Raw genomic sequence first — 24930 nt, 5'->3', positions numbered from 1 at the left:
AGTCACTGCTGACAGTGTCTGCATTTGTCATACTCACCAATGGGGGAGGCAGCACGAAAAGTGCCTAGGGCAGCAGAAACTCTAAATACGGCCCTGAATATACCTGATACATTTTTTAGCTATGTTAATAAGTTGGTTAAGTTTTATATCCAAACGGCTGGATACCTTCAGTATTTAAGTGGCCAGATCAGGATGGATAGAAAGACAATAGTTTAGTTCAAACTTCATTTCTAGGAAGTTTTAACTAAACACGTGAAAAGTAAAAAGTAATAATGATTGGAAACATTATAGAGTGAATTCTGAAATTAATTTAATATCTTAAACTGTACATAACCATAACATTAAAACACGATAATTCCCTTTGTTTAATCCATTTATGATCAGGAATATACATCAACGGGTCATTCATCTTTTTCATACGCACAATATTGACCAGGCAGTAACCAGTGGTGCAGGCAGCAGATACAACACATTTCTATTAGTAAACTTTAGCAAATAATATAAATACATAACAAAATATAAACCATAGCACTGAACAGTGGAAATCAATAGCTTTGAAAATATTTAGTTAGCTTAGATATAAGATTCAGCTAATCTCACGTACTGCATCAGGCGATTAGTTTTTATACTTTATTTCATAGTTTTGATCATTGTGTAACATGTAGGTTATGAAAGACAAAAATGCCTTGTTCCTTTTCCAGAACTGCATTTTTTATACAAAATAAGAATAAAATGGCGCAAAAAACATAAAAGTTAACTACACTTGTGCTGCTGCATATACTGTAAAAGAAAAGGCTTATAACTGCTATAGGGTCATGGATGGACTGAAAACATCGCAGGGGTTCCTCCTAAGTTCAATACTAGCTGTATAAATTCATATTCAGCTAGCTCCCTCTAGTGGTTGCTGCATGCAGTCAGATATTTATAATTGCAAGAGAATTTCTCACCAGGTTTTGCAACCCCATCTGAGAGCAGCATGATATAGGTGGAGAAACCCTTATTCCAGCAATATATCACTTACTGGGCTGTTTGCTGCTGTTTTGATAAAATTACTGTTGATTCTGCTGCAAATATACCGGTTTTCTGAATGCAGAGCTCTGTATAACCCTGCCCACACCACTGATTGGCAACTTTTCTCGCTTGCTAAGTGTATACAGAAAGTTGCCAATCAGTGCTGAAGCGTGGATGAACATGGGGTACTACATGGCAGCAGGTTTACTAGTCCTCTAGTGATAATCTTCTGCTGATAAACTAGGGATTTTTTCAAAACTAAAAAGTAGTGAAGTAAGTAACACATCATTGGAATCAGGGTTTCTGCCCTAACAGAATGCTGCTCTCAGATTAGGTGGCAACAAATCTGATAAACTCCCTTTTAGAAGTCAAAATTGAACAATGAACTTGGCACTGAAACAGCACTGCAGCATCATGTTTGAAAGAAGTTTGAAGCTCGATAAAAGTAAGATAAGATATAAAGAATTTTGAAAAAAAAAATCATAACTATGCAAAAACTTGGGAGATAATAAAATGAAAAGTTGAGTTACTCTTTACAGCTCTCTTGTACACCTATTGCAAATATTGTCCCTTAAAGGGAATCTATCAGCAGGTTTTTGCTATGTAATCTGAGCACAGCAGGAGGTAGGAGCTGAGACACAGATTTCAGCAATGTGTCACTTATTAGGCCTTGTGCAGTGGTTTTCATACAATGAATGTTTTATCACCAGGAGATTATTACTAATCAGGTTAACTCCCTCTTGCATCCCTCCATCCACGCCCCTTCCTCTGATAAGCAGCTCTCTGTCAATAGACAATGTATACAAAAGCTGTGTTGTGGGTGTGGTTAGCTTTCTCAGCTCTGCCACATTGCTACATCTAAAATCTCAGATTGTGTCACAATTGCTGCAGCCAATCAACTAACTGATACATCGCTGGCATCAGAGTCTCTTTTCCTACATTATGCTGATCTCATATCAAGAATAAAAAATCTGATATCAGATTCTCTACAGTGGCTTGTAAAAAGTATTCACTTGGCGTTTTACTTACTGTATTTTGTTACACTACCACCTGGGTTTAATTATTTTTGTAATCAGATTTGTGTGATGCATCAGCACTAAATAGTCGGTGGAGTGATGTGAGAAAAAGTTAGGCTTAAAATTATCTGATGAAATAACTAAAAAATTGCATTTGCATATGTATTGACCCCTATTGTGACCCCCGAAAATTGTCACATGTTCTGTTAAGGTACCGTCACACTCAGCGACGCTGCAGCGATATAGACAACGAGCCGATCGCTGGAGCGTCGCTGTTTAGGTCGCTGTAGAGACGTCAAACACAGCAACTCCAGAACAATGCAGGAGCGATCCAGTGACGTAACGGCGACTCACTTATCATTGTAGCTGGTTGTTAGCTCCATGTAAAATGTTGCTGGCATCATTGCTTTTGATGTCAAACATAACGATAAACGCCGACCTGATGACGAAATAAAGTTCTGGACTTCTAGCTCCGACCAGCAATGGCACAGCGGGATCCAGATCGCTGCTGCGTGTCAAACACAACGAGATCGCTATCCTGGACGCTGCAACGTCACGGATCGCTGTCGTTCTCGTTGAAAAGTTGCTGAGTGTGACGGTACCTTTAGTTTATACACTTTACCTTTTCTGAAAGGCCATAGAGGCTGCAATACCATTAAGAGGCACCACTAACCAATCAACACCATGAAGACAAAGGAGGTCTCCAAGCAAGTCAGGGACAAAGTTCTTCACACATACAAGTCAGCGTTGGCTTATAAAAAAGATCACAATCTCTGATCCCCCAAAGCACCATGAAATCCAATATCAAATGGAAAGAAACTTGCACCACAAAAAACCTGCCAAGAGAGGGCCGCCCACCAAAACTCTCAGGCTGGGCATGGAGGTCATTTATCAGAGAGGCAGCACAGAGACCAAAGGTAACTCTGAAGGAGCTGCATAGTTCTCAAGCAGTGACTGGAGTATCTGTCCACGTGACCATAAGCCTTTATGGAAGAGTGGACAGAAAATAGCCTTTACTTACACATAAAAATTGTAAGTTTTGACAAAACACATCTTGGAGACTCCCCAAATGTATAAAGGAAGTTGCTGTGGTCAGATGACACCAAAATTTTACATTTTGGCCACTATGGTAAACACTATGTCTTGCACTAAACCAACACAGCTCCTCAACCTGGGAATGCCATTCCCACAGTGAAACATGGTGGTGGCAGAATCATAATGTGGGGATGTTTTTCAGCAGCAGTGACAGGGGAATTGGTCTGAGTCGAGAGGAAGTTGGATGGTGAGAAATACAGGGATATTCTTGAGCAAAACATGTTTCAGTCTGTCAGCGATCTGAGACTGGACAGAGGTTCACCTTCCAACAAGACAATGACCCAAAGCATACTGCTACAGTAACACTCGAGTGGTTTAAGGGGAAATGTGTAAATGTTATGGCGTGACCTAGTCAAAGCCCAGACCTTAACCCAATTGAGAATCTGTGGTCAGACTTGAAGATTGCTTGTCACCAGAGGAAACCATCTAACTTGAAGGAGCTGGACAAGTTTGGCCTTGGGGAATAGGCAAAAATCCCAGTGGCAAAATGTGGAAAGCTCATAGAGACTTATTCAAAGCGAATTACAGATGTAATGGCCACAAAAAGAGGCTCTACAAAGTACTGACTTTAGGGGATTGAAGAGTTTTCCACTCTGAAGTTTTCAGTTATTTTGTCCTATTTGTTCTTTGCTTCACGATAAAAGGAAAAACAAATGTTCACAGTTGTAGGCATGTCCTTTACATGAGCTGATGCAAACCCTCAAGAAAACAAGGACATTTTAGGTTGGGGGGTAGCAAAGCACAAAAAATGCCAGGGAGGGTGAATACTTTCACAAGCCATTGTATGTCTATATGATACATGTGTTTTATGCGTGCAAAGCTATGTTAATAGAAAAAAACAAGTTTCTCAGTCATTTAGTGGTATAAAGTACACAAGTAACATGCCTCAACAGATTACTATAGATGGTATCATCATAACAATACTAATACAATAATTTACACATGGTACATTCCAGAATAAATAGTCAGCAAAAACAATATAATTGAATGAATATTATCACAGCATCAGAAAGATCTGGATATTGGAGATGATACTGTCAAACAGTAGTCGCACAGTTAACAATATATAGAAAATATATAAAACATAGTACATCCCAGCATTGAACAAATATGCTTGTAGGGAAACTACATGTAAAAATGTAGAAAAAAAAGATGTTGGTATCTTGTGTCTGCTATGTCTGAGCACTTTATGTCCACCGGCAATCCATCGTGGCATACCAGTCATCCAGTAATTTTAGAACACTGTTTGGGTTGCTATGGCACCAATCTGCAGGAACCTAATGATACTGATATAAAAAAAGCACCATAAATTCCTCTAGAACAAGCCAAGGAAGGTGTTTATAGCGGCACCAGGGTCTGACCCCCACAATTTAAAATGCGCAGTACAGATAAAGAGCAAAATGTCTGCTTGTATTCACTGTAGATATGTAACAATCTTTACAATTAATCTTCAGGCTTCGAAAAAGAAGTGGCCCGAAAGACCTCCAGGCAGTTGACAAAGATAAGAGTCCCAGTCAGCTCCCTCCATTGCCTGGTCACCGGATATTTCATTTTGTCCAATGCACAATGTAAGTCTTGTAGAACGTCCCTGTAACTGTCCCCGTAATGAGCTGCCCAAGTATACAGGAAGTCAAAAGCAGGTTTCCACATCATCTGCGAAAGAAAAGTCAAGGGTTAAATGAGTATCACGCAATTACATTGTGGAAGCCAGGAAACCCCAGGAGGGTCATGGACAAGTGTCCTGTCCTCAGCTATGCAAGCCCACATATAGTTCGGGAGTCTGAACACCTAAATATTCACTGATTGTCAGCCTGCTCTGCACACATATGCTGCACATACACACTGCAGAATTGGTGGGGAGTGATTACAGTCACACTCAGCACCTGACGCACCAGGACAAGTGCTGGGGTCCTAGCGAGATGGGGAGGGGCCCATTTTGACAAGTGTGACCAACTTTTTACTATTGATGCTGGCTGTGCTATATACTACATGGCTGTGTTATATATTATGTGGCTGTGCTATATACTATGTGGCTGTGCTATATACTACATGGTTGTGTTATATACTATGTGGGCTGTTATATGCTACGTGGCTGTGCTATATACTGTGTGGAAACAGGAACACATGGGCTACTTGCACAGTGAACAAGTCTGTATGATCATGTTCACACACCACCAAGAAACCTGAAGACACAAAAGAGAATAGTAAAACCAAAAACACTCAGTTTGAAAAAATGTTGCAGTAATCCGCAAGTGCTAGTAAAAGATGTAAAAAACAGGGTATTTGGTTGATACGTTTTTTGCAAAAAATGTATACTAAGCTGCTCTACCAATCTTCACGGTATACCCTTATCAGAGTAGTCCTAACTAATGTATGCAATCCCTATCTGATGTATTTAAAAACCTGATCATCTGTATATAACCTGTGTGAACAGGGTTCAGAGAGGAAAAATCCATGTGTGCATACAGGGTAGAACAGCTTTTGTGCAGATAGCCCAAGAGGAGTGGTGGAACTCCCCAGTCTTGTAGACACAAGAGAACAATTATGGAAACAGGAACACATGGGCTACTTGCACAGTGAACAAGTCTGTATGATCATGTTCACACACCACCAAGAAACCTGAAGACACAAAAGAGAATAGTAAAACCAAAAACACTCAGTTTGAAAAAATGTTGCAGTAATCCGCAAGTGCTAGTAAAAGATGTAAAAAACAGGGTATTTGGTTGATACGTTTTTTGCAAAAAATGTATACTAAGCTGCTCTACCAATCTTCACGGTATACCCTTATCAGAGCAGTCCTAACTAATGTATGCAATCCCTATCTGATGTATTTAAAAACCTGATCATCTGTATATAACCTGTGTGAACAGGGTTCAGAGAGGAAAAATCCATGTGTGCATACAGGGTAGAACAGCTTTTGTGCAGATAGCCCAAGAGGAGTGGTGGAACTCCCCAGTCTTGTAGACACAAGAGAACAATTATGGAAACAGGAACACATGGGCTACTTGCACAGTGAACAAGTCTGTATGATCATGTTCACACACCACCAAGAAACCTGAAGACACAAAAGAGAATAGTAAAACCAAAAACACTCAGTTTGAAAAAATGTTGCAGTAATCCGCAAGTGCTAGTAAAAGATGTAAAAAACAGGGTATTTGGTTGATACGTTTTTTGCAAAAAATGTATACTAAGCTGCTCTACCAATCTTCACGGTATACCCTTATCAGAGCAGTCCTAACTAATGTATGCAATCCCTATCTGATGTATTTAAAAACCTGATCATCTGTATATAACCTGTGTGAACAGGGTTCAGAGAGGAAAAATCCATGTGTGCATACAGGGTAGAACAGCTTTTGTGCAGATAGCCCAAGAGGAGTGGTGGAACTCCCCAGTCTTGTAGACACAAGAGAACAATTAAGGAAACAGGAACACATGGGCTACTTGCACAGTGAACAAGTCTGTATGATCATGTTCACACACCACCAAGAAACCTGAAGACACAAAAGAGAATAGTAAAACCAAAAACACTCAGTTTGAAAAAATGTTGCAGTAATCCGCAAGTGCTAGTAAAAGATGTAAAAAACAGGGTATTTGGTTGATACGTTTTTTGCAAAAAATGTATACTAAGCTGCTCTGCACAAAAGCTGTTCTACCCTGTATGCACACATGGATTTTTCCTCTCTGAACCCTGTTCACACAGGTTATATACAGATGATCAGGTTTTGAAATACATCAGATAGGGATTGCATACATTAGTTAGGACTGCTCTGATAAGGGTGAACATGATCATACAGACTTGTTCACTGTGCAAGTAGCCCATGTGTTCCTGTTTCCATAATTGTTCTCTTGTGTCTACAAGACTGGGGAGTTCCACCACTCCTCTTGGGCTATCTGCACAAAAGCTGTTCTACCCTGTATGCACACATGGATTTTTCCTCTCTGAACCCTGTTCACACAGGTTATATACAGATGATCAGTAGGGTTGAGCGAAACGGGTCGAACATTTTCAAAAGTCGCCGACTTTTGGCTAAGTCGGGGTTTCATGAAACCCGATCCGACCCCTGTGCGGGGTCGGCCATGCGGTACGCGACTTTCGCGCCAAAGTCGCGTTTCAATGACGCGAAAAGCGCCATTTCTCAGCCAATGAAGGTAAACGCAGAGTGTGGGCAGCGTGATGACATAGGTCCTGGTCCCCACCATCTTAGAGAAGGGCATTGCAGTGATTGGCTTGCTGTCTGCGACGTCACAGGGGCTATAAAGAGGCGTTCCCGCCGACCGCCATCTTACTGCTGCTGATCTGAGCTTAGGGAGAGGTTGCTGCCGCTTTGTCAGAAGCAGGGATAGCGTTAGGCAGGGTCCATTAACCACAAAACCGCTTGTGCTGCAGCGATTTGCACTGTCCAACACCACCCTCGGTGTGCAGGGACAGTGGAATTTTTTTTTTTTTTTTTTTTCCCCTCAGCGCTGTAGCTCATTGGGCTGCCCTAGAAGGCTCCCTGATAGCTGCATTGCTGTGTGTACGCCGCTGTGCAAACCAACTGCTTTTTTCAAAGCACAAATCCTCTTGTTCCTTCCTTTCTGCACAGCTATCTTTTTTGTTTGTCCACACTTTTTATTTCATTTGTGCATCAGTCCACTCCTTATTGCTGCCTGCCATACCTGGCTGAGATTACTGCAGGCAGGGAGATAGTAGCTGCCTGCCATACCTGGCTGAGATTACTGCAGGCAGGGAGATAGTAATTGTAGGACATTCCCTGTTTTTTTTTTTTTTTTTTTTTTGGTGGGAGATTAAGATTGGCAATTTGGCATTTCTGCTAGAGTGCCATCCCTGTGTGTGCCATCTCTCTCACATAGTGGGCCATAGAAAGCCTTTTCATTTTTCTGTATTTTTTTTTGTGGGGTGTATAAATTCTCCCTGATAAAAATACAGTGGGAGATTAATATTGGCCTTTGGGCTTGTGTGCCAGTCCTGAGTGTGCCATCTCTCTCACAAATAGTGGGCCATAGAAAGCCTATTTTATTTTTTTTTGGGTTTTATAAATTCTCCCTGAAAAAAAGGGAGATTAATATTGGCCTCTGGGCTTCTGTGCCAGTCCTGAGCGTGCCATCTGTGCCAGTCCTGAGCGTCCCATCTCTCTCACAAATAGTGGGCCATAGAAAGCCTATTTAATTTTTTTTTTGGTTTTATAAATTTTCCCTGAAAAAAGGGAGATTAATATTGGCCTCTGGGCTTGTGTGCCAGTTGTGAGCGTGCCATCTGTGCCAGTCCTGAGCGTGCCATCTCTCTCACAAATAGTGGGCCATAGAAAGCCTATTTAATTTTTTTTTTGGTTTTATAAATTTTCCCTGAAAAAAGGGAGATTAATATTGGCCTCTGGGCTTGTGTGCCAGTTGTGAGCGTGCCATCTGTGCCAGTCCTGAGCGTGCCATCTCTCTCACAAATAGTGGGCCATAGAAAGCCTATTTAAATATTTTTTTGGTTTTATAAATTCTCCCAGAAAAAAAGGGAGATTAATATTGGCCTCTGGGCTTCTGTGCCAGTTGTGAGCGTGCCATCTGTGCCAGTCCTGAGCGTGCCATCTCTCTCACAAATAGTGGGCCATAGAAAGCCTATTTAAATATTTTTTTGGTTTTATAAATTCTCCCAGAAAAAAAGGGAGATTAATATTGGCCTCTGGGCTTCTGTGCCAGTCCTGAGCGTGCCATCTGTGCCAGTCCTGAGCGTCCCATCTCTCTCACAAATAGTGGGCCATAGAAAGCCTATTTTATTTTTTTTTTGGGTTTCAGAAATTCTCCCTGGAAAAAAAAAGGGAGATTAATATTGCCCTTTGGGCTTGTGTGCCAGTACTAAGCGTTCCATCTCTCTCTCTCTCTCAGTCAGTGGGCCATAGAACGCATATTTTTGGTTTTATTTGTTTTCTAAATTCTCCCTGAAAAAATCATTTTATTTTATTTGGTTTCTAAATTCTTCCTGATAAAATCATATTTTTTTTATTATTTTTATTTCTAAAGTCTCCCTGAAAAAAAAAAAAAAAAAAAACAACCAAAAAAACAGTGGGAGATTAATATTGGCCTTTCTGCTTGTGTGCCAGTCTTGACTCCTGGGTGTGCCATCTCTCTCTCTCTCTCTCTCTCTCTCTCTCTCTCTCTCTCTCTCTCCAATTGTGGTCCATAGAAAGCCTATATTTTTTTTCCTTGATTTGGGTTCTAAAATCTACCAGAGAAAATAACTACATCAATCATTGGTAGAAAAATATTGGCCTCTGGGTTTGTGTGCCACTCCTGACTCCTGTGTGCGTCATCTCTCAGTCAGTGGGCCATAGAACGCCTATTTTTGGTTTTATTTGTTTTCTAAATTCTCCCTGAAAAAATTATTTTATTTTATTTGGTTTCTAAATTCTTCCTGATAAAATCATATTTTTTTTATTATTTTTTTTTCTAAAGTCTCCCTGAAAAAAAAAAAAAAAAACAGTGGGAGATTAATATTGGCCTTTCTGCTTGTGTGCCAGTCTTGACTCCTGGGTGCGTCATCTCTCAGTCAGTGGGCCATAGAACGCCTATTTTTGGTTTTATTTGTTTTCTAAATTCTCCCTGAAAAAATCATTTTATTTTATTTGGTTTCTAAATTCTTCCTGATAAAATCATATTTTTTTTATTATTTTTTTTTCTAAAGTCTCCCTGAAAAAAAAAAAAAAAAAACAACCAAAAAAAACAGTGGGAGATTAATATTGGCCTTTCTGCTTGTGTGCCAGTCTTGACTCCTGGGTGCGTCATCTCTCAGTCAGTGGGCCATAGAACGCCTATTTTTGGTTTTATTTGTTTTCTAAATTCTCCCTGAAAAAATCATTTTATTTTATTTGGTTTCTAAATTCTTCCTGATAAAATCATATTTTTTTTATTATTTTTTTTTCTAAAGTCTCCCTGAAAAAAAAAAAAAAAAAAACAACCAAAAAAAACAGTGGGAGATTAATATTGGCCTTTCTGCTTGTGTGCCAGTCTTGACTCCTGGGTGCGTCATCTCTCAGTCAGTGGGCCATAGAACGCCTATTTTTGGTTTTATTTGTTTTATAAATTCTCCCTGAAAAAATCATTTTATTTTATTTGGTTTCTAAATTCTTCCTGATAAAATCATATTTTTTTTATTATTTTTTTTTCTAAAGTCTCCCTGAAAAAAAAAAAAAAAAAACAACCAAAAAAAACAGTGGGAGATTAATATTGGCCTTTCTGCTTGTGTGCCAGTCTTGACTCCTGGGTGCGTCATCTCTCAGTCAGTGGGCCATAGAACGCCTATTTTTGGTTTTATTTGTTTTCTAAATTCTCCCTGAAAAAATCATTTTATTTTATTTGGTTTCTAAATTCTTCCTGATAAAATCATATTTTTTTTATTATTTTTTTTTCTAAAGTCTCCCTGAAAAAAAAAAAAAAAAAAACAACCAAAAAAAACAGTGGGAGATTAATATTGGCCTTTCTGCTTGTGTGCCAGTCTTGACTCCTGGGTGCGTCATCTCTCAGTCAGTGGGCCATAGAACGCCTATTTTTGGTTTTATTTGTTTTCTAAATTCTCCCTGAAAAAATCATTTTATTTTATTTGGTTTCTAAATTCTTCCTGATAAAATCATATTTTTTTTATTATTTTTTTTTCTAAAGTCTCCCTGAAAAAAAAAAAAAAAAAAACAACCAAAAAAAACAGTGGGAGATTAATATTGGCCTTTCTGCTTGTGTGCCAGTCTTGACTCCTGGGTGTGCCATCTCTCTCTCTCTCTCTCTCCAATTGTGGTCCATAGAAAGCCTACATTTTTTTTCCTTGATTTGGGTTCCAAAATCTACCAGAGAAAATAACTCCATCAATCATTGGTAGAAAAATATTGGCCTCTGGGCTTGTGTGCCACTCCTGATTCCTGTGTGCGTCATCTCTCACTCAGTGGCCCATAGAAAGCATATAGTTTGTTACATTTGTTTTCTAAATTCTCCCTGCAAAAATCTATTTTTTTTTTTTTGGGGGGTTTCTAAAGTGTTCCTGAAAAAAATAAAAATAAAAAAAAAATAATAGTGTGACATTAATATTAACATTTGTGCTTCAGTGACAGTCCTGCGTGTGGGGCATCTCTCTAATTTGCAGCCACCAAAAAAAGAGTGTGTAACATTGGGCCTGATTTTCGCTGTGGTCTCACCAACCTGTAAAGGGGTAGCTAAATCATACAGAAGTTATAGCTCACCGTGTAAGTTGTGTGACTGCAACAAATAACGTTAGTTTGGTTACGTTTTTAAAACAATGAGGAAGTCTAGTGGAAGAGGTCGTGGCCGGGGGCGTTCATTGTCAGCTGGTAATGAGGGTAGTGGTAGTGGTGGAGCATCAGGTGGTCGTGGGGGAAAAAATATTGCACCTAAGTCTGGAGCTGTGGAGCCAGGTTCGTCGTCCGGCTACACAAGGCCTCGAACGCTCCCTTTTCTGGGATTAGGAAAACCGCTTTTAAAGCCGGAGCAGCAAGAGCAAGTTTTGGCTTATCTTGCTGACTCAGCCTCTAGCTCTTTTGCCTCATCTCGTGAAACTGGTAAAAGTAAAAGCAGCGCGTCGTTAGTGGATGTTCACGGTCAGGGACAAGTCACTTCCTTGTCCTCTTCAGCAAAAACAACAACAGAGAAGAATGCAGCAGGCGACACAACGGGTTACTCCATGGAGCTCTTTACACATACCGTCCCTGGCTTAGAAAGTGAAGCAGTTAACAGTCCATGCCCATTACAAATTGAATCTGACATGGAGTGCACTGACGCACAGCCACAGCCAGACTACTATGCTGGTCCTTTGACTCAGACCACAACATTGCCCTCGCAGGGTGCTGATCAAGAATCAGACCCTGATGAGACTATGTTGCCCCATCACGAACGCTATACCACCGAACGACACGGTGACACAGACGAAGTTGCGCAGGAGGTACAAGAAGAGTTATTAGATGACCCAGTTCTTGACCCCGATTGGCAGCCATTGGGGGAACAGGGTGCAGGCGGCAGCAGTTCTGAAGCAGAGGAGGAGGAGGGGCCGCAGCAGGCATCAACATCGCCACAGGTTCCATCTGCCGGGCCCGTATCTTGCCCAAAACGCGTGGCAAAGCCAAAACCTGGTGGAGGACAGCGTGGCCATCCGGTTAAAGCTCAGTCTGCAATGCCTGAAAAGGTATCCGATGCTAGAAAGAGTGCAGTCTGGCATTTTTTTAAACAACATCCAATTGATCAGCGCAAAGTCATCTGTCAAAAATGTTCTACTTCCTTAAGCAGAGGTCAGAATCTGAAAAGTCTCAATACTAGTTGCATGCATAGACATTTAACCACCATGCATTTGAAAGCTTGGACTAACTACCAAACGTCCCTTAAGGTTGTTGCACCCTCGGCCAATGAAGCTAGTCATCAACGCAACATCCCTTCCGGCAGTGTAGGACCACCATTTAGCGCACCACCTGCTGTATCTGTGCAGGTATCTTTGCCAGGCCAAAGCAGTCAGGGTCAGGGAATCACCAGTTTCGTAGTAGGAAACACTGCATCTAGGGCACCGGCGGCAACAATACCATCTCCCACCGTCTCTCAGTCTGCCATGTCCACCGGCACCCCCGCTAGTTCCACGATCTCCAGCTCTCCAGTCCAGCTCACCCTACATGAGACTATGGTTAGAAAAAGGAAATACTTAGCCTCGCATCCGCGTACACAGGGTTTGAACGCCCACATAGCTAGACTAATCTCGTTAGAGATGATGCCCTACCGGTTAGTTGAAAGCGAAGCTTTCAAAGACCTGATGGACTACGCTGTACCACGCTACGAGCTACCCAGTCGACACTTTTTTTCCAGAAAAGCCATCCCAGCCCTCCACCAGCATGTTAAAGAGCGCATCGTCCATGCACTCAGGCAATCTGTGAGCACAAAGGTGCACCTGACAACAGATGCATGGACCAGTAGGCATGGCCAGGGACGTTACGTGTCCATCACGGCACACTGGGTAAATGTGGTGGATTCAGGGTCCACAGGGGACAGCAAGTTTGGGACAGTTCTGCCTAGCCCACGGTCTAGTAAACAGTTGTCTGTAGCCGTTCGCACCCCCTCCTCCTCCTCCTCCTCGTCCTCCTGCAGAAGCAAGAGCTCGTCCACAGACCGCAGTCGCACAAACACTCCATCCGCACCTGCCACTGTTGCACACCAGGTCTCCCATTATGGGGCAGCTACTGGCATACGTCAGCAGGCTGTATTGGCTATGAAGTGTTTGGGCGACAATAGACACACCGCGGAAGTTCTGTCCGAGTTCTTGCAGCAAGAAACGCAGTCGTGGCTGGGCACTGTAGATCTTGAGGCAGGCAAGGTAGTGAGTGATAACGGAAGGAATTTCATGGCTGCCATCTCCCTTTCCCAACTGAAACACATTCCTTGCCTGGCTCACACCTTAAACCTGGTGGTGCAGTGCTTCCTGAAAAGTTATCCGGGGTTATCCGACCTGCTCCTCAAAGTGCGTGGACTTTGCGCACATATCCGCCGTTCGCCTGTACACTCCAGCCGTATGCAGACCTATCAGCGTTCTTTGAACCTTCCCCAGCATCGCCTAATCATAGACGTTGCAACAAGGTGGAACTCAACACTGCACATGCTTCAGAGACTGTGCGAACAGAGGCGGGCTGTTATGTTTTTGTGGGAGGATACACATACACGGGCAGGCAGTAGGATGGCAGACATGGAGTTGTCAGGTGTGCAGTGGTCGAAGATTCAAGACATGTGTCAAGTCCTTCAGTGTTTTGAGGAATGCACACGGCTGGTTAGTGCAGACAACGCCATAATAAGCATGAGCATCCCCCTAATGCGTCTGCTGATGCAAAGTTTGACGCACATAAAGGATCAGGCGTCTGCACCAGAGGAAGAGGAAAGCCTTGATGACAGTCAGCGATTGTCTGGTCAGGGCAGTGTACATGACGAGGTACCGGGCGAAGAGGAGGTGGAGGATGAGGAGGATGATGGGGATGAGTATATTTTTAATGAGGAAGCTTTCCCGGGGGCACGGGAAATTGGTGGCGTGGCAAGGCCGGGTTCTGGTTTTTTGAGGGACACAAGTGACGTAGATTTGCCTGCAACTGCCCCTCAACCAAGCACAACCGCAGATTTGACAACGGGAACTTTGGCCCACATGGCGGATTATGCCTTGCGTATCCTCAAAAGGGACACACGCATTACAAAAATGATGAACGATGACGATTACTGGTTGGCCTGCCTCCTTGATCCTCGCTATAAAGGCAAATTGCAAAATATTATGCCACATGAGAACTTGGAACTAATATTAGCAACAAAACAATCAACTCTTGTTGACCGTTTGCTTCTGGCATTCCCTGCACACAGCGCCCGTGATCGTTCTCACACGAGCTCCAGGGGCCAGCAGACCAGAGGTGTTAGAGGGGCAGAAATCAGAAGTGGCGTTGGACAGAGGGGTTTTCTGACCAGGTTGTGGAGTGATTTTTCTATGACCGCAGACAGGACAGGTACTGCAGCATCAATTCAAAGTGACAGGAGACAACATTTGTCCAGTATGGTTACAAACTATTTTTCATCCCTTATCGACGTTCTCCCTCAACCGTCATTCCCATTTGATTACTGGGCATCCAAATTAGACACCTGGCCAGAATTGGCAGAATATGCATTGCAGGAGCTTGCTTGCCCGGCAGCTAGTGTCCTATCAGAAAGAGTATTCAGTGCTGCAGGTTCAATACTAACAGAAAAAAGGACTCGTCTGGCTACCCAAAATGTAGATGATCTAACCTTCATTAAAATGAACCACAACTGGATTTCAAAATCTTTTGCCCCACCCTGCCCGGCTGACACCTAGCTTTCCTATGAAAAGGTCTTGCCTGTGGACTATTCTGAATGACTTTTCCAATCTCGTAATTTTCTTCACCTGATTGTCCAGCATACGACATGTTTCCACCTCACGAAATGGCCAAACTCCCCACACGGGGCCGTGCTATCGCCACTTTGCGCTTGGACCCTTGAGAGTGCTGTTTGTCTGAAGAGGTGGGTGTGGCCGCTTTTGGTCGACGGCACTGCCACTGGGTCCCTCATAGTACAATAAAGTGTCTCTGGCGGTGGTGGTGCGCACCCAACGTCAGACACACCGTTGTAATATGAGGGGCCCTGTGCCTGTACCGCCGGCCACAAGACAGTTCCCCCCCCCAGCTCAAACAGTGCTCTACCACTAGCAAAATTATCTCTCACAGCTTCACCAATGTGTAGTCTAGCCGCTGACATCCTTCAATGCCTGGCACTGACAATACCATTGTTTTGACATTTTTGTTATGTTAGGCCTTCGAAGCCTGTCTGCGGTCCCTTCTTTCTACAACTACTACACTGACCAGGCCACTGCTGGCCGTGTTACCCTGGAACCAATTTAAAAGTGCCTACAGTCAGCCCAATTTTGTTATGTTAGGCCTTCGAAGACTGTCTGCCGTCACTCCTTCCACTAGACTTCCACTGACCATACACTGCTGCCCATGTACCCCTGGAACCAATTTAAAGTGCCTACAGCCAGCCCAATTTTGTTATGTTAGGCCTTCGAAGCCTGTCTGCGGTCACTCCTTCCACTAGACTTCCACTGACCAGACCACTGCTGCCCGTGTACCCCTGGAACCAATTTAAAAGTGCCTACAGCCATGTGTTATTATTTTAGGCCTTCGATGCCTGTCTGCGGTCACTCCTTCCACTAGGCCTCCACTGACCACACCACTGCTGCCCGTGTACCCCTGGAACCAATTTAAAATTGCCTACAGCCAGCCCAATTTTTTTATTTTAGGCCTTCGATGCCTGTCTGCGGTCCATTCTTTCAACTACTACTACACTGACCAGGTCACTGCTGCCCGTGTACCCCTGGAACCAATTTAAAATTGCCTACAGCCAGCCCAATTTTTTTATTTTAGGCCTTCGATGCCTGTCTGCGGTCCATTCTTTCAACTACTACTACACTGACCAGGTCACTGCTGCCCGTGTACCCCTGGAACCAATTTAAAATTGCCTACAGCCAGCCCAATTTTTTTATTTTAGGCCTTCGATGCCTGTCTGCGGTCCATTCTTTCAACTACTACTACACTGACCAGGTCACTGCTGCCCGTGTACCCCTGGAACCAATTTAAAATTGCCTACAGCCAGCCCAATTTTTTTATTTTAGGCCTTCGATGCCTGTCTGCGGTCCATTCTTTCAACTACTACTACACTGACCAGGTCACTGCTGCCCGTGTACCCCTGGAACCAATTTAAAATTGCCTACAGCCATGTGTTATTATTTTAGGCCTTCGATGCCTGTCTGCGGTCACTCCTTCCACTAGGCCTCCACTGACCACACCACTGCTGTCCGTGTACCCCTGGAACCAATTTAAAATTGCCTACAGCCATGTGTTATTATTTTAGGCCTTCGATGCCTGTCTGCGGTCACTCCTTCCACTAGACTTCCACTGACCAGACCACTGCTGCCCGTGTACCCCTGGAACCAATTTAAAAGTGCCTACAGCCAGCCCAAGTTTGTTATGTTAGGCCTTCGATGCCTGTCTGCGGTCCATTCTTTCAACTACTACTACACTGACCAGGTCACTGCTGCCCGTGTACCCCTGGAACCAATTTAAAATTGCCTACAGCCAGCCCAATTTTTTTATTTTAGGCCTTCGATGCCTGTCTGCGGTCCATTCTTTCAACTACTACTACACTGACCAGGTCACTGCTGCCCGTGTACCCCTGGAACCAATTTAAAATTGCCTACAGCCATGTGTTATTATTTTAGGCCTTCGATGCCTGTCTGCGGTCACTCCTTCCACTAGGCCTCCACTGACCACACCACTGCTGCCCGTGTACCCCTGGAACCAATTTAAAATTGCCTACAGCCAGCCCAATTTTTTTATTTTAGGCCTTCGATGCCTGTCTGCGGTCCATTCTTTCAACTACTACTACACTGACCAGGTCACTGCTGCCCGTGTACCCCTGGAACCAATTTAAAATTGCCTACAGCCATGTGTTATTATTTTAGGCCTTCGATGCCTGTCTGCGGTCACTCCTTCCACTAGGCCTCCACTGACCACACCACTGCTGCCCGTGTACCCCTGGAACCAATTTAAAATTGCCTACAGCCAGCCCAATTTTTTTATTTTAGGCCTTCGATGCCTGTCTGCGGTCCATTCTTTCAACTACTACTACACTGACCAGGTCACTGCTGCCCGTGTACCCCTGGAACCAATTTAAAATTGCCTACAGCCAGCCCAATTTTTTTATTTTAGGCCTTCGATGCCTGTCTGCGGTCCATTCTTTCAACTACTACTACACTGACCAGGTCACTGCTGCCCGTGTACCCCTGGAACCAATTTAAAATTGCCTACAGCCATGTGTTATTATTTTAGGCCTTCGATGCCTGTCTGCGGTCACTCCTTCCACTAGGCCTCCACTGACCACACCACTGCTGTCCGTGTACCCCTGGAACCAATTTAAAATTGCCTACAGCCATGTGTTATTATTTTAGGCCTTCGATGCCTGTCTGCGGTCACTCCTTCCACTAGGCCTCCACTGACCACACCACTGCTGTCCGTGTACCCCTGGAACCAATTTAAAATTGCCTACAGCCATGTGTTATTATTTTAGGCCTTCGATGCCTGTCTGCGGTCACTCCTTCCACTAGACTTCCACTGACCAGACCACTGCTGCCCGTGTACCCCTGGAACCAATTTAAAAGTGCCTACAGCCAGCCCAAGTTTGTTATGTTAGGCCTTCGATGCCTGTCTGCGGTCACTCCTTCCACTAGGCCTCCACTGACCACACCACTGCTGCCCGTGTACCCCTGGAACCAATTTAAAATTGCCTACAGCCAGCCCAATTTTTTTATTTTAGGCCTTCGATGCCTGTCTGCGGTCCATTCTTTCAACTACTACTACACTGACCAGGTCACTGCTGCCCGTGTACCCCTGGAACCAATTTAAAATTGCCTACAGCCAGCCCAATTTTTTTATTTTAGGCCTTCGATGCCTGTCTGCGGTCCATTCTTTCAACTACTACTACACTGACCAGGTCACTGCTGCCCGTGTACCCCTGGAACCAATTTAAAATTGCCTACAGCCATGTGTTATTATTTTAGGCCTTCGATGCCTGTCTGCGGTCACTCCTTCCACTAGGCCTCCACTGACCACACCACTGCTGTCCGTGTACCCCTGGAACCAATTTAAAATTGCCTACAGCCATGTGTTATTATTTTAGGCCTTCGATGCCTGTCTGCGGTCACTCCTTCCACTAGGCCTCCACTGACCACACCACTGCTGTCCGTGTACCCCTGGAACCAATTTAAAATTGCCTACAGCCATGTGTTATTATTTTAGGCCTTCGATGCCTGTCTGCGGTCCATTCTTTCAACTACTACTACACTGACCAGGGCACTGCTGGCCGTGTACCCCTGGAACCAACATCAGAAAATATAAAAATAAGTATTTTGCTTATAAAAAAGAAAATACTGGTGAGATATCAAATGCAGACATTTTAACATTAAAAACAAACACACAACTCTAATCTGGTACAGTACTAAAAATGGCCACCAGCTACAATTACTTTCTCCTGCAAGTAGTTAACTGAAAGTTTTTTTAAATTGAAAACACACATATGGCATCCACCGAGTGTTGTCCTGTCGCGTCTTCTTTATATTATTGCCGAGAAGATGCAAAATAATGAAAATAATAAAATCATTAATTACCAAAATAATAGAGAAAGTCAACACCACATTGCAAATAAACATTCATTCCAAATAAAGAAGCAGGGCGCGTCCGAGGGTGAGTATATACCTAATAAGAATATAATCACCCTCGGACGCGCAATGCTTATTTCCAACAGCCTTCCTTCCTAAGAATCAGCCCTTCCGTCGTGTAGAGAGACGTTGTGTTACACTCCAAGGTGTTCCCCAGGTTGCCTTTCCTGAGCTTCGATCTTCCGGCTCTCGTTTAGTAGTTCTTGGAAACTACTCTGCATTAGGCCTTCAAATTGGGTATGGGGTGTAGAGAGATGGTGTGTTCCACTCCAAGGTGTTCCCCAGGTTGCCTTTCCTGAGCTTCGATCTTCCGGCTCTCGTTTAGTAGTTGTTGGAAACTACGCTGCATTAGGCCTTCAAATTGGGTATGGGGTGTAGCGAGAGGGTGTGTTACACTCCAAGGTGTTCCCCAGGTTGCCTTTCCTGAGCTTCGATCTTCCGGCTCTCGTTTAGTAGTTCTTGGAAACTACACTGCATTAGGCCTTCAAATTGGGTATGGGGTGTAGAGAGAGGGTGTGTTACACTCCAAGGTGTTCCCCAGGTTGCCTTTCCTGAGCTTCGATCTTCCGGCTCTCGTTTAGTAGTTGTTGGAAACTACGCTGCATTAGGCCTTCAAATTGGGTATGGGGTGTAGCGAGAGGGTGTGTTACACTCCAAGGTGTTCCCCAGGTTGCCTTTCCTGAGCTTCGATCTTCCGGCTCTCGTTTAGTAGTTCTTGGAAACTACACTGCATTAGGCCTTCAAATTGGGTATGGGGTGTAGAGAGAGGGTGTGTTACACTCTAAGGTGTTCCCCAGGTTTCCTTGCCATTGCTTCGGTCTTCCGACTCTCGTTTAGTAGTTGTAGAAAAGTACACTGCATTAGGCCATACAAAATGGGTATGGGGTGGAGAGAGATGGTGTGTTACACTCCAAGGTGTTCCCCAGGTTGCCTTTCCTGAGCTTCTATCTTCAGGCTCTCATTAAATTGTGGTTAAATGGAACAACTGCATTTGGCGTACTAGTTGGTTTGGGGCCTACTATCGGTGTCTGCCACTCCTTGCTGTTCTCCTCCACTGAACAAAGCTGTGCCGCCTGTTTACTACGGTTGCCAATTTTGAACTGCATTTCGACTACTTACTGATTTGGCCCTACTCTCTGTGTCAGCCTCTCATTCCAGTTGTCCTCCACTGCAATGCCCCCTGGTTATTCCTGTGTTACCAATTTTGAACTGCATTTAGCCCACTTTCTTCTTTGGGCCTATATCTGTGTTTCCACTTCATCGTGCCCATTGCCCAGCCAGTGATAGATGAGTCTGCTGGTACATTGACCCATAACGCAACATTCCCCGTGCACGCTACACAACAACATTGTGACCCTGCTGAAAGTCAGGTTGCTCTTCCCGCATACCATACCACCTTACACGGGGACAAAGAGGAAGGTGCAGATGAAAGTGCAGGTTCCTTCATCAGGTGGGGGGAGGAATACTAGTTGGCGACGTCACTGGCACAGGGCCTCTCATAGTACGCAAAAGTGTTGCTGCCGGTGGGAGGCGCCCCCGCCGTGCAAACACACCGCTGTACTTTGAGGGGCCCTGTGCCAGTGCCAATGCCAACGAGTGGGCCCCCCCTGCTTGCTCAGGTTCACAGCACTTGCAAAGTTGAAATACTTACCTCTCCCTGCTCCACTGCCGTGACGTGGTCCAGATTTCCTGGGCCCACTAATTACTTGAACCAGCCCTACCCCCCACAACTTTAGCCAAATGACCCCCAATTTCAAATGCCTTCCAATTATTATAAGGTAAATTACGCTTGACAAGCTTCATTAAGAAGAATGGATGGTTTTGACATTAAAATGGCCACTCTAGGTGTTTTCCTGGCCCCCACTCACTGCCGACTATGCTGCCCCATTGACTTGCATTGGGTTTCGTGTTTCGGTCGATCCCGACTTTACGTCATAATCGGCCGATTTCACTCGACCCGACTTTGGACATAGTCGGGTTTCGCAAAACCCGGCTCGACTCTAAAAAGGTCAAGGTCGCTCAACTCTAATGATCAGGTTTTTAAATACATCAGATAGGGATTGCATACATTAGTTAGGACTGCTCTGATAAGGGTATACCGTGAAGATTGGTAGAGCAGCTTAGTATACATTTTTTGCAAAAAAACGTATCAACCAAATACCCTGTTTTTTACATCTTTTACTAGCACTTGCGGATTACTGCAACATTTTTTCAAACTGAGTGTTTTTGGTTTTACTATTCTCTTTTGTGTCTTCAGGTTTCTTGGTGGTGTGTGAACATGATCATACAGACTTGTTCACTGTGCAAGTAGCCCATGTGTTCCTGTTTCCATAATTGTTCTCTTGTGTCTACAAGACTGGGGAGTTCCACCACTCCTCTTGGGCTATCTGCACAAAAGCTGTTCTACCCTGTATGCACACATGGATTTTTCCTCTCTGAACCCTGTTCACACAGGTTATATACAGATGATCAGGTTTTTAAATACATCAGATAGGGATTGCATACATTAGTTAGGACTGCTCTGATAAGGGTATACCGTGAAGATTGGTAGAGCAGCTTAGTATACATTTTTTGCAAAAAACCTATCAACCAAATACCCTGTTTTTTACATCTTTTACTAGCACTTGCGGATTACTGCAACATTTTTTCAAACTGAGTGTTTTTGGTTTTACTATTCTCTTTTGTGTCTTCAGGTTTCTTGGTGGTGTGTGAACATGATCATACAGACTTGTTCACTGTGCAAGTAGCCCATGTGTTCCTGTTTCCATAATTGTTCTCTTGTGTCTACAAGACTGGGGAGTTCCACCACTCCTCTTGGGCTATCTGCACAAAAGCTGTTCTACCCTGTATGCACACATGGATTTTTCCTCTCTGAACCCTGTTCACACAGGTTATATACAGATGATCAGGTTTTTAAATACATCAGATAGGGATTGCATACATTAGTTAGGACTGCTCTGATAAGGGTATACCGTGAAGATTGGTAGAGCAGCTTAGTATACATTTTTTGCAAAAAACGTATCAACCAAATACCCTGTTTTTTACATCTTTTACTAGCACTTGCGGATTACTGCAACATTTTTTCAAACTGAGTGTTTTTGGTTTTACTATTCTCTTTTGTGTCTTTATATACTGTGTGGGCTGTGTTATATACTACTTGGCTGTGCTATATACTATGTGGCTGTGCTATATACTACGTGGCTGTGCTATATACTACGTGGCTGTGCTATATACTACGTGGCTGTGCTATATACTACATGGCGGTGCTATATACTACATGGCTGTGCTATATACTACGTGGCTGTGCTATATACTACGTGGCTGTGCTATATACTGCGTGGCTGTGCTATATACTACGTGGCTGTGCTATATACTACGTGGCTGTTCTATATACTACGTGCCTGTGCTATATACTACGTGGCTGTGCTATATACTATGTGCCTGTGCTATATACTACGTGGCTGTGCTATATACTACGTGGCTGTGCTATATACTACGTGGCTGTTCTATATACTACGTGCCTGTGCTATATACTATGTGGCTGTGCTATATACTGCGTGGCTGTGCTATATACTATGTGGCTGTGCTATATACTATGTGGCTGTGCTATATACTATGTGGCTGTGCTATATACTACGTGGCTGTGCTATATACTACGTGGCTGTGCTATATACTATGTGGCTGTGCTATATACTATGTGGCTGTGCTATATACTATGCGGCTGTGCTATATGCTACCCATTTTGCATTTTGACATATGTTATAATTTAATACTTTCTAATGTTTACTTTAAAAAGTTTTCCATTAAAAAATTGTCATATTCAATGTATGCAGTTTTTTCTTTGCAGCAAGTTTTGCTAACAATAAAATGCCTACTGGTAACTGAGGAAGAGGGAGTAGGTCACTAAAATTTGCATATAAGGGGTTGACTAATATAAAGCCCCTCTGCTGTATTGTATTGTAGAATTGACAATAGCTATCACTCATGTAAGAAGTGAAATCAGGCATTGTACTATACCTATATTTCTCTGCTGTATCTGTGCATCATGAATCGTGGTATGTGTTAAAGAGGGGGGGGGGGCCCAGTGAGAATCTTTTGCCTGGGGCCCACAAAAACCTGGAGCCGGCCCTGAGTGTATCAACTGATATTTCCATGCTCCGCCCCAATGACTGATATTGTACATGGAGGATATTTGTTCATTTTTTCCCTGTAGCTGCTACTCCAGTAAGGCAGCATAATATTATTTTAATGCTATTTACCTCCAGTTCAATGCCATATTTTCAGATATAAGCATTTTTGGATATTATAGGTTCCCTTTAAAACAATAAAATTAATTTGGAAGATACCTGCAAGTTGACCTCTCCACTCTTTCCCTGATGAGGAATCTCATAGGCCTCGATCTGTTGCTTTGTAAGTCTGGCCAGTTTCTCAGCCAGCTCTCTCCAGCGTATGCCAAGCTGTACGGCTGCAGTCAGGATAACGGTATCTTGTGTAAGGCGAGCTACCAAGCCTTGACAGTCAATCTTCAAAAGACCCTGTGCACAGTTGACACACAGGAATAAAAATTATATCAAATGATGAGAGACTTAAACAATTCTTAGTCGAAGAAAACCTGAAGTTTACTGACAGCAACCATGAGATAACCTGAAAAGTACCGTACCTAACTTGTCTATCTATTTGTTCCAAATATGTTATTACATCTGCATTATTATTCATCAGTTGCACACATTTTTTGGCCAACTTAAAATCATGGACGCTAAGACGCTATTTGAACTCATCCTCGCTAACATTACCTTAACCTCTAATCTTCCATTTGTTCTTTATAATAGTCAGTAGAAAGAGCCACATTCGTTTATGAGTTCTGTTCACTGACTGGCATGGACATCATAAATTTGACATGTCCCCATCCAAACATATATTTTGCAATATCTTTTGCTTGTGTGTGGGATTTATTTCTCATATATTAGGGAACTTTTGCAGCTCACTAATATTTTTTGTAATATAAAGCTGGCAATGAGCACTAGAGGGTTACGACAGGTCAAGAATTCTAACTATTAAAGGGCATCTGGTAGTAGGATCAACACTTATAAGCCATCTATATGGGCATTGTTACGCACGTGGTTGTGGAACCACTGTGCTACGGTCCGGCGTGAGCCTGGAGGGACGTACAGTGGGGAAAAAAGTATTTTTTTCAGCCACCAATTATGCAAGTTCTCCCACTTAAAAAGATGAGAGAGGCCTGTAATTGACATCATAGGTAGACGACAACTATGAGAGTCAAAATGAGAAAACAAATCCAGAAAATCACATTGTCTGATTTGGCAAGATTTATTTAGCAAATTATGGTGGAAATTAGTATTTGGTCACATAAAAACAAGCAAGATTTCTGGCTCTCACAGACCTGGAACTTCTTCTTTTACGAGTCTCCTCTGTTCTCCACTCATTACCTGTAGTAATGGCATCTGTTTGAACTTATTATCAGTATAAAAGACACCTGTCCAGGACCTCAAACAGTCACAATCCAAACTCCACTATGGTGAAGACCAAAGAGCTGTTGAAGGACACCAGAAACAAAATTGTAGCCCTGCACCAGGCTGGGAAGACTGAATCTGCAATAGGCAAGCAGCTCGGTGTGATGAAATCAACTGTGGGAGCAATAATAGAAAATGGAAGACATACAATACCACTGATAATCTCCCATGATCTGGGACTCCATGCAGACCCGTGGGGTCAAAATGATCACAAGAACGGTGAGCAAAAATCCCAGAAACACGTGGGGGAACCTAGTGAATGACCTGCATAGAGCTGGTACCACCGTAACAAAGGCTAGCTTTAGTAACACACTACGCCACCAGGGACTCAGATCCTGCAGTGCCAGACATGTCCCCCTGCTTAAGTCAGTACATGTCCAGGCCCGTCTGAAGTTTGCTAGAGAGAATTTGGATTTTCCAGAAGAGTATTGGGAGAATGTCATATGGTTTGATGAAACCAAAGTAGAACTTCTTGGTAGAAACAAAACGTGTCGCA

General features: G+C 43.3%; 1 protein-coding gene across 1 annotated transcript in view; it reads right to left on the bottom strand.

Moving 5' to 3' along the window:
- Nucleotides 1-285: 285 nt before the first annotated feature.
- The window catches only part of MACC1 (MET transcriptional regulator MACC1), a 91918-nt gene continuing 67273 nt past the window's right edge, over nt 286-24930 (bottom strand). Inside the window, exons 4-5 of the mRNA XM_069729821.1 lie at nt 23250-23438; nt 286-4775 (exon numbers count right to left, since the gene is read on the bottom strand). Of these exons, the coding sequence (XP_069585922.1) occupies nt 4566-4775; nt 23250-23438 (399 nt within the window). The 3' untranslated portion in view covers nt 286-4565. The remainder of the gene's footprint in view (nt 4776-23249; nt 23439-24930) is intronic.

Source organism: Ranitomeya imitator, chromosome 6 (genome assembly GCF_032444005.1).
Source record: "Ranitomeya imitator isolate aRanImi1 chromosome 6, aRanImi1.pri, whole genome shotgun sequence".
NCBI lineage: Eukaryota > Metazoa > Chordata > Amphibia > Anura > Dendrobatidae > Ranitomeya > Ranitomeya imitator.
Note: the sequence above shows the minus strand (reverse complement) of the source record. Positions and strands in the feature narration are given on the sequence as shown.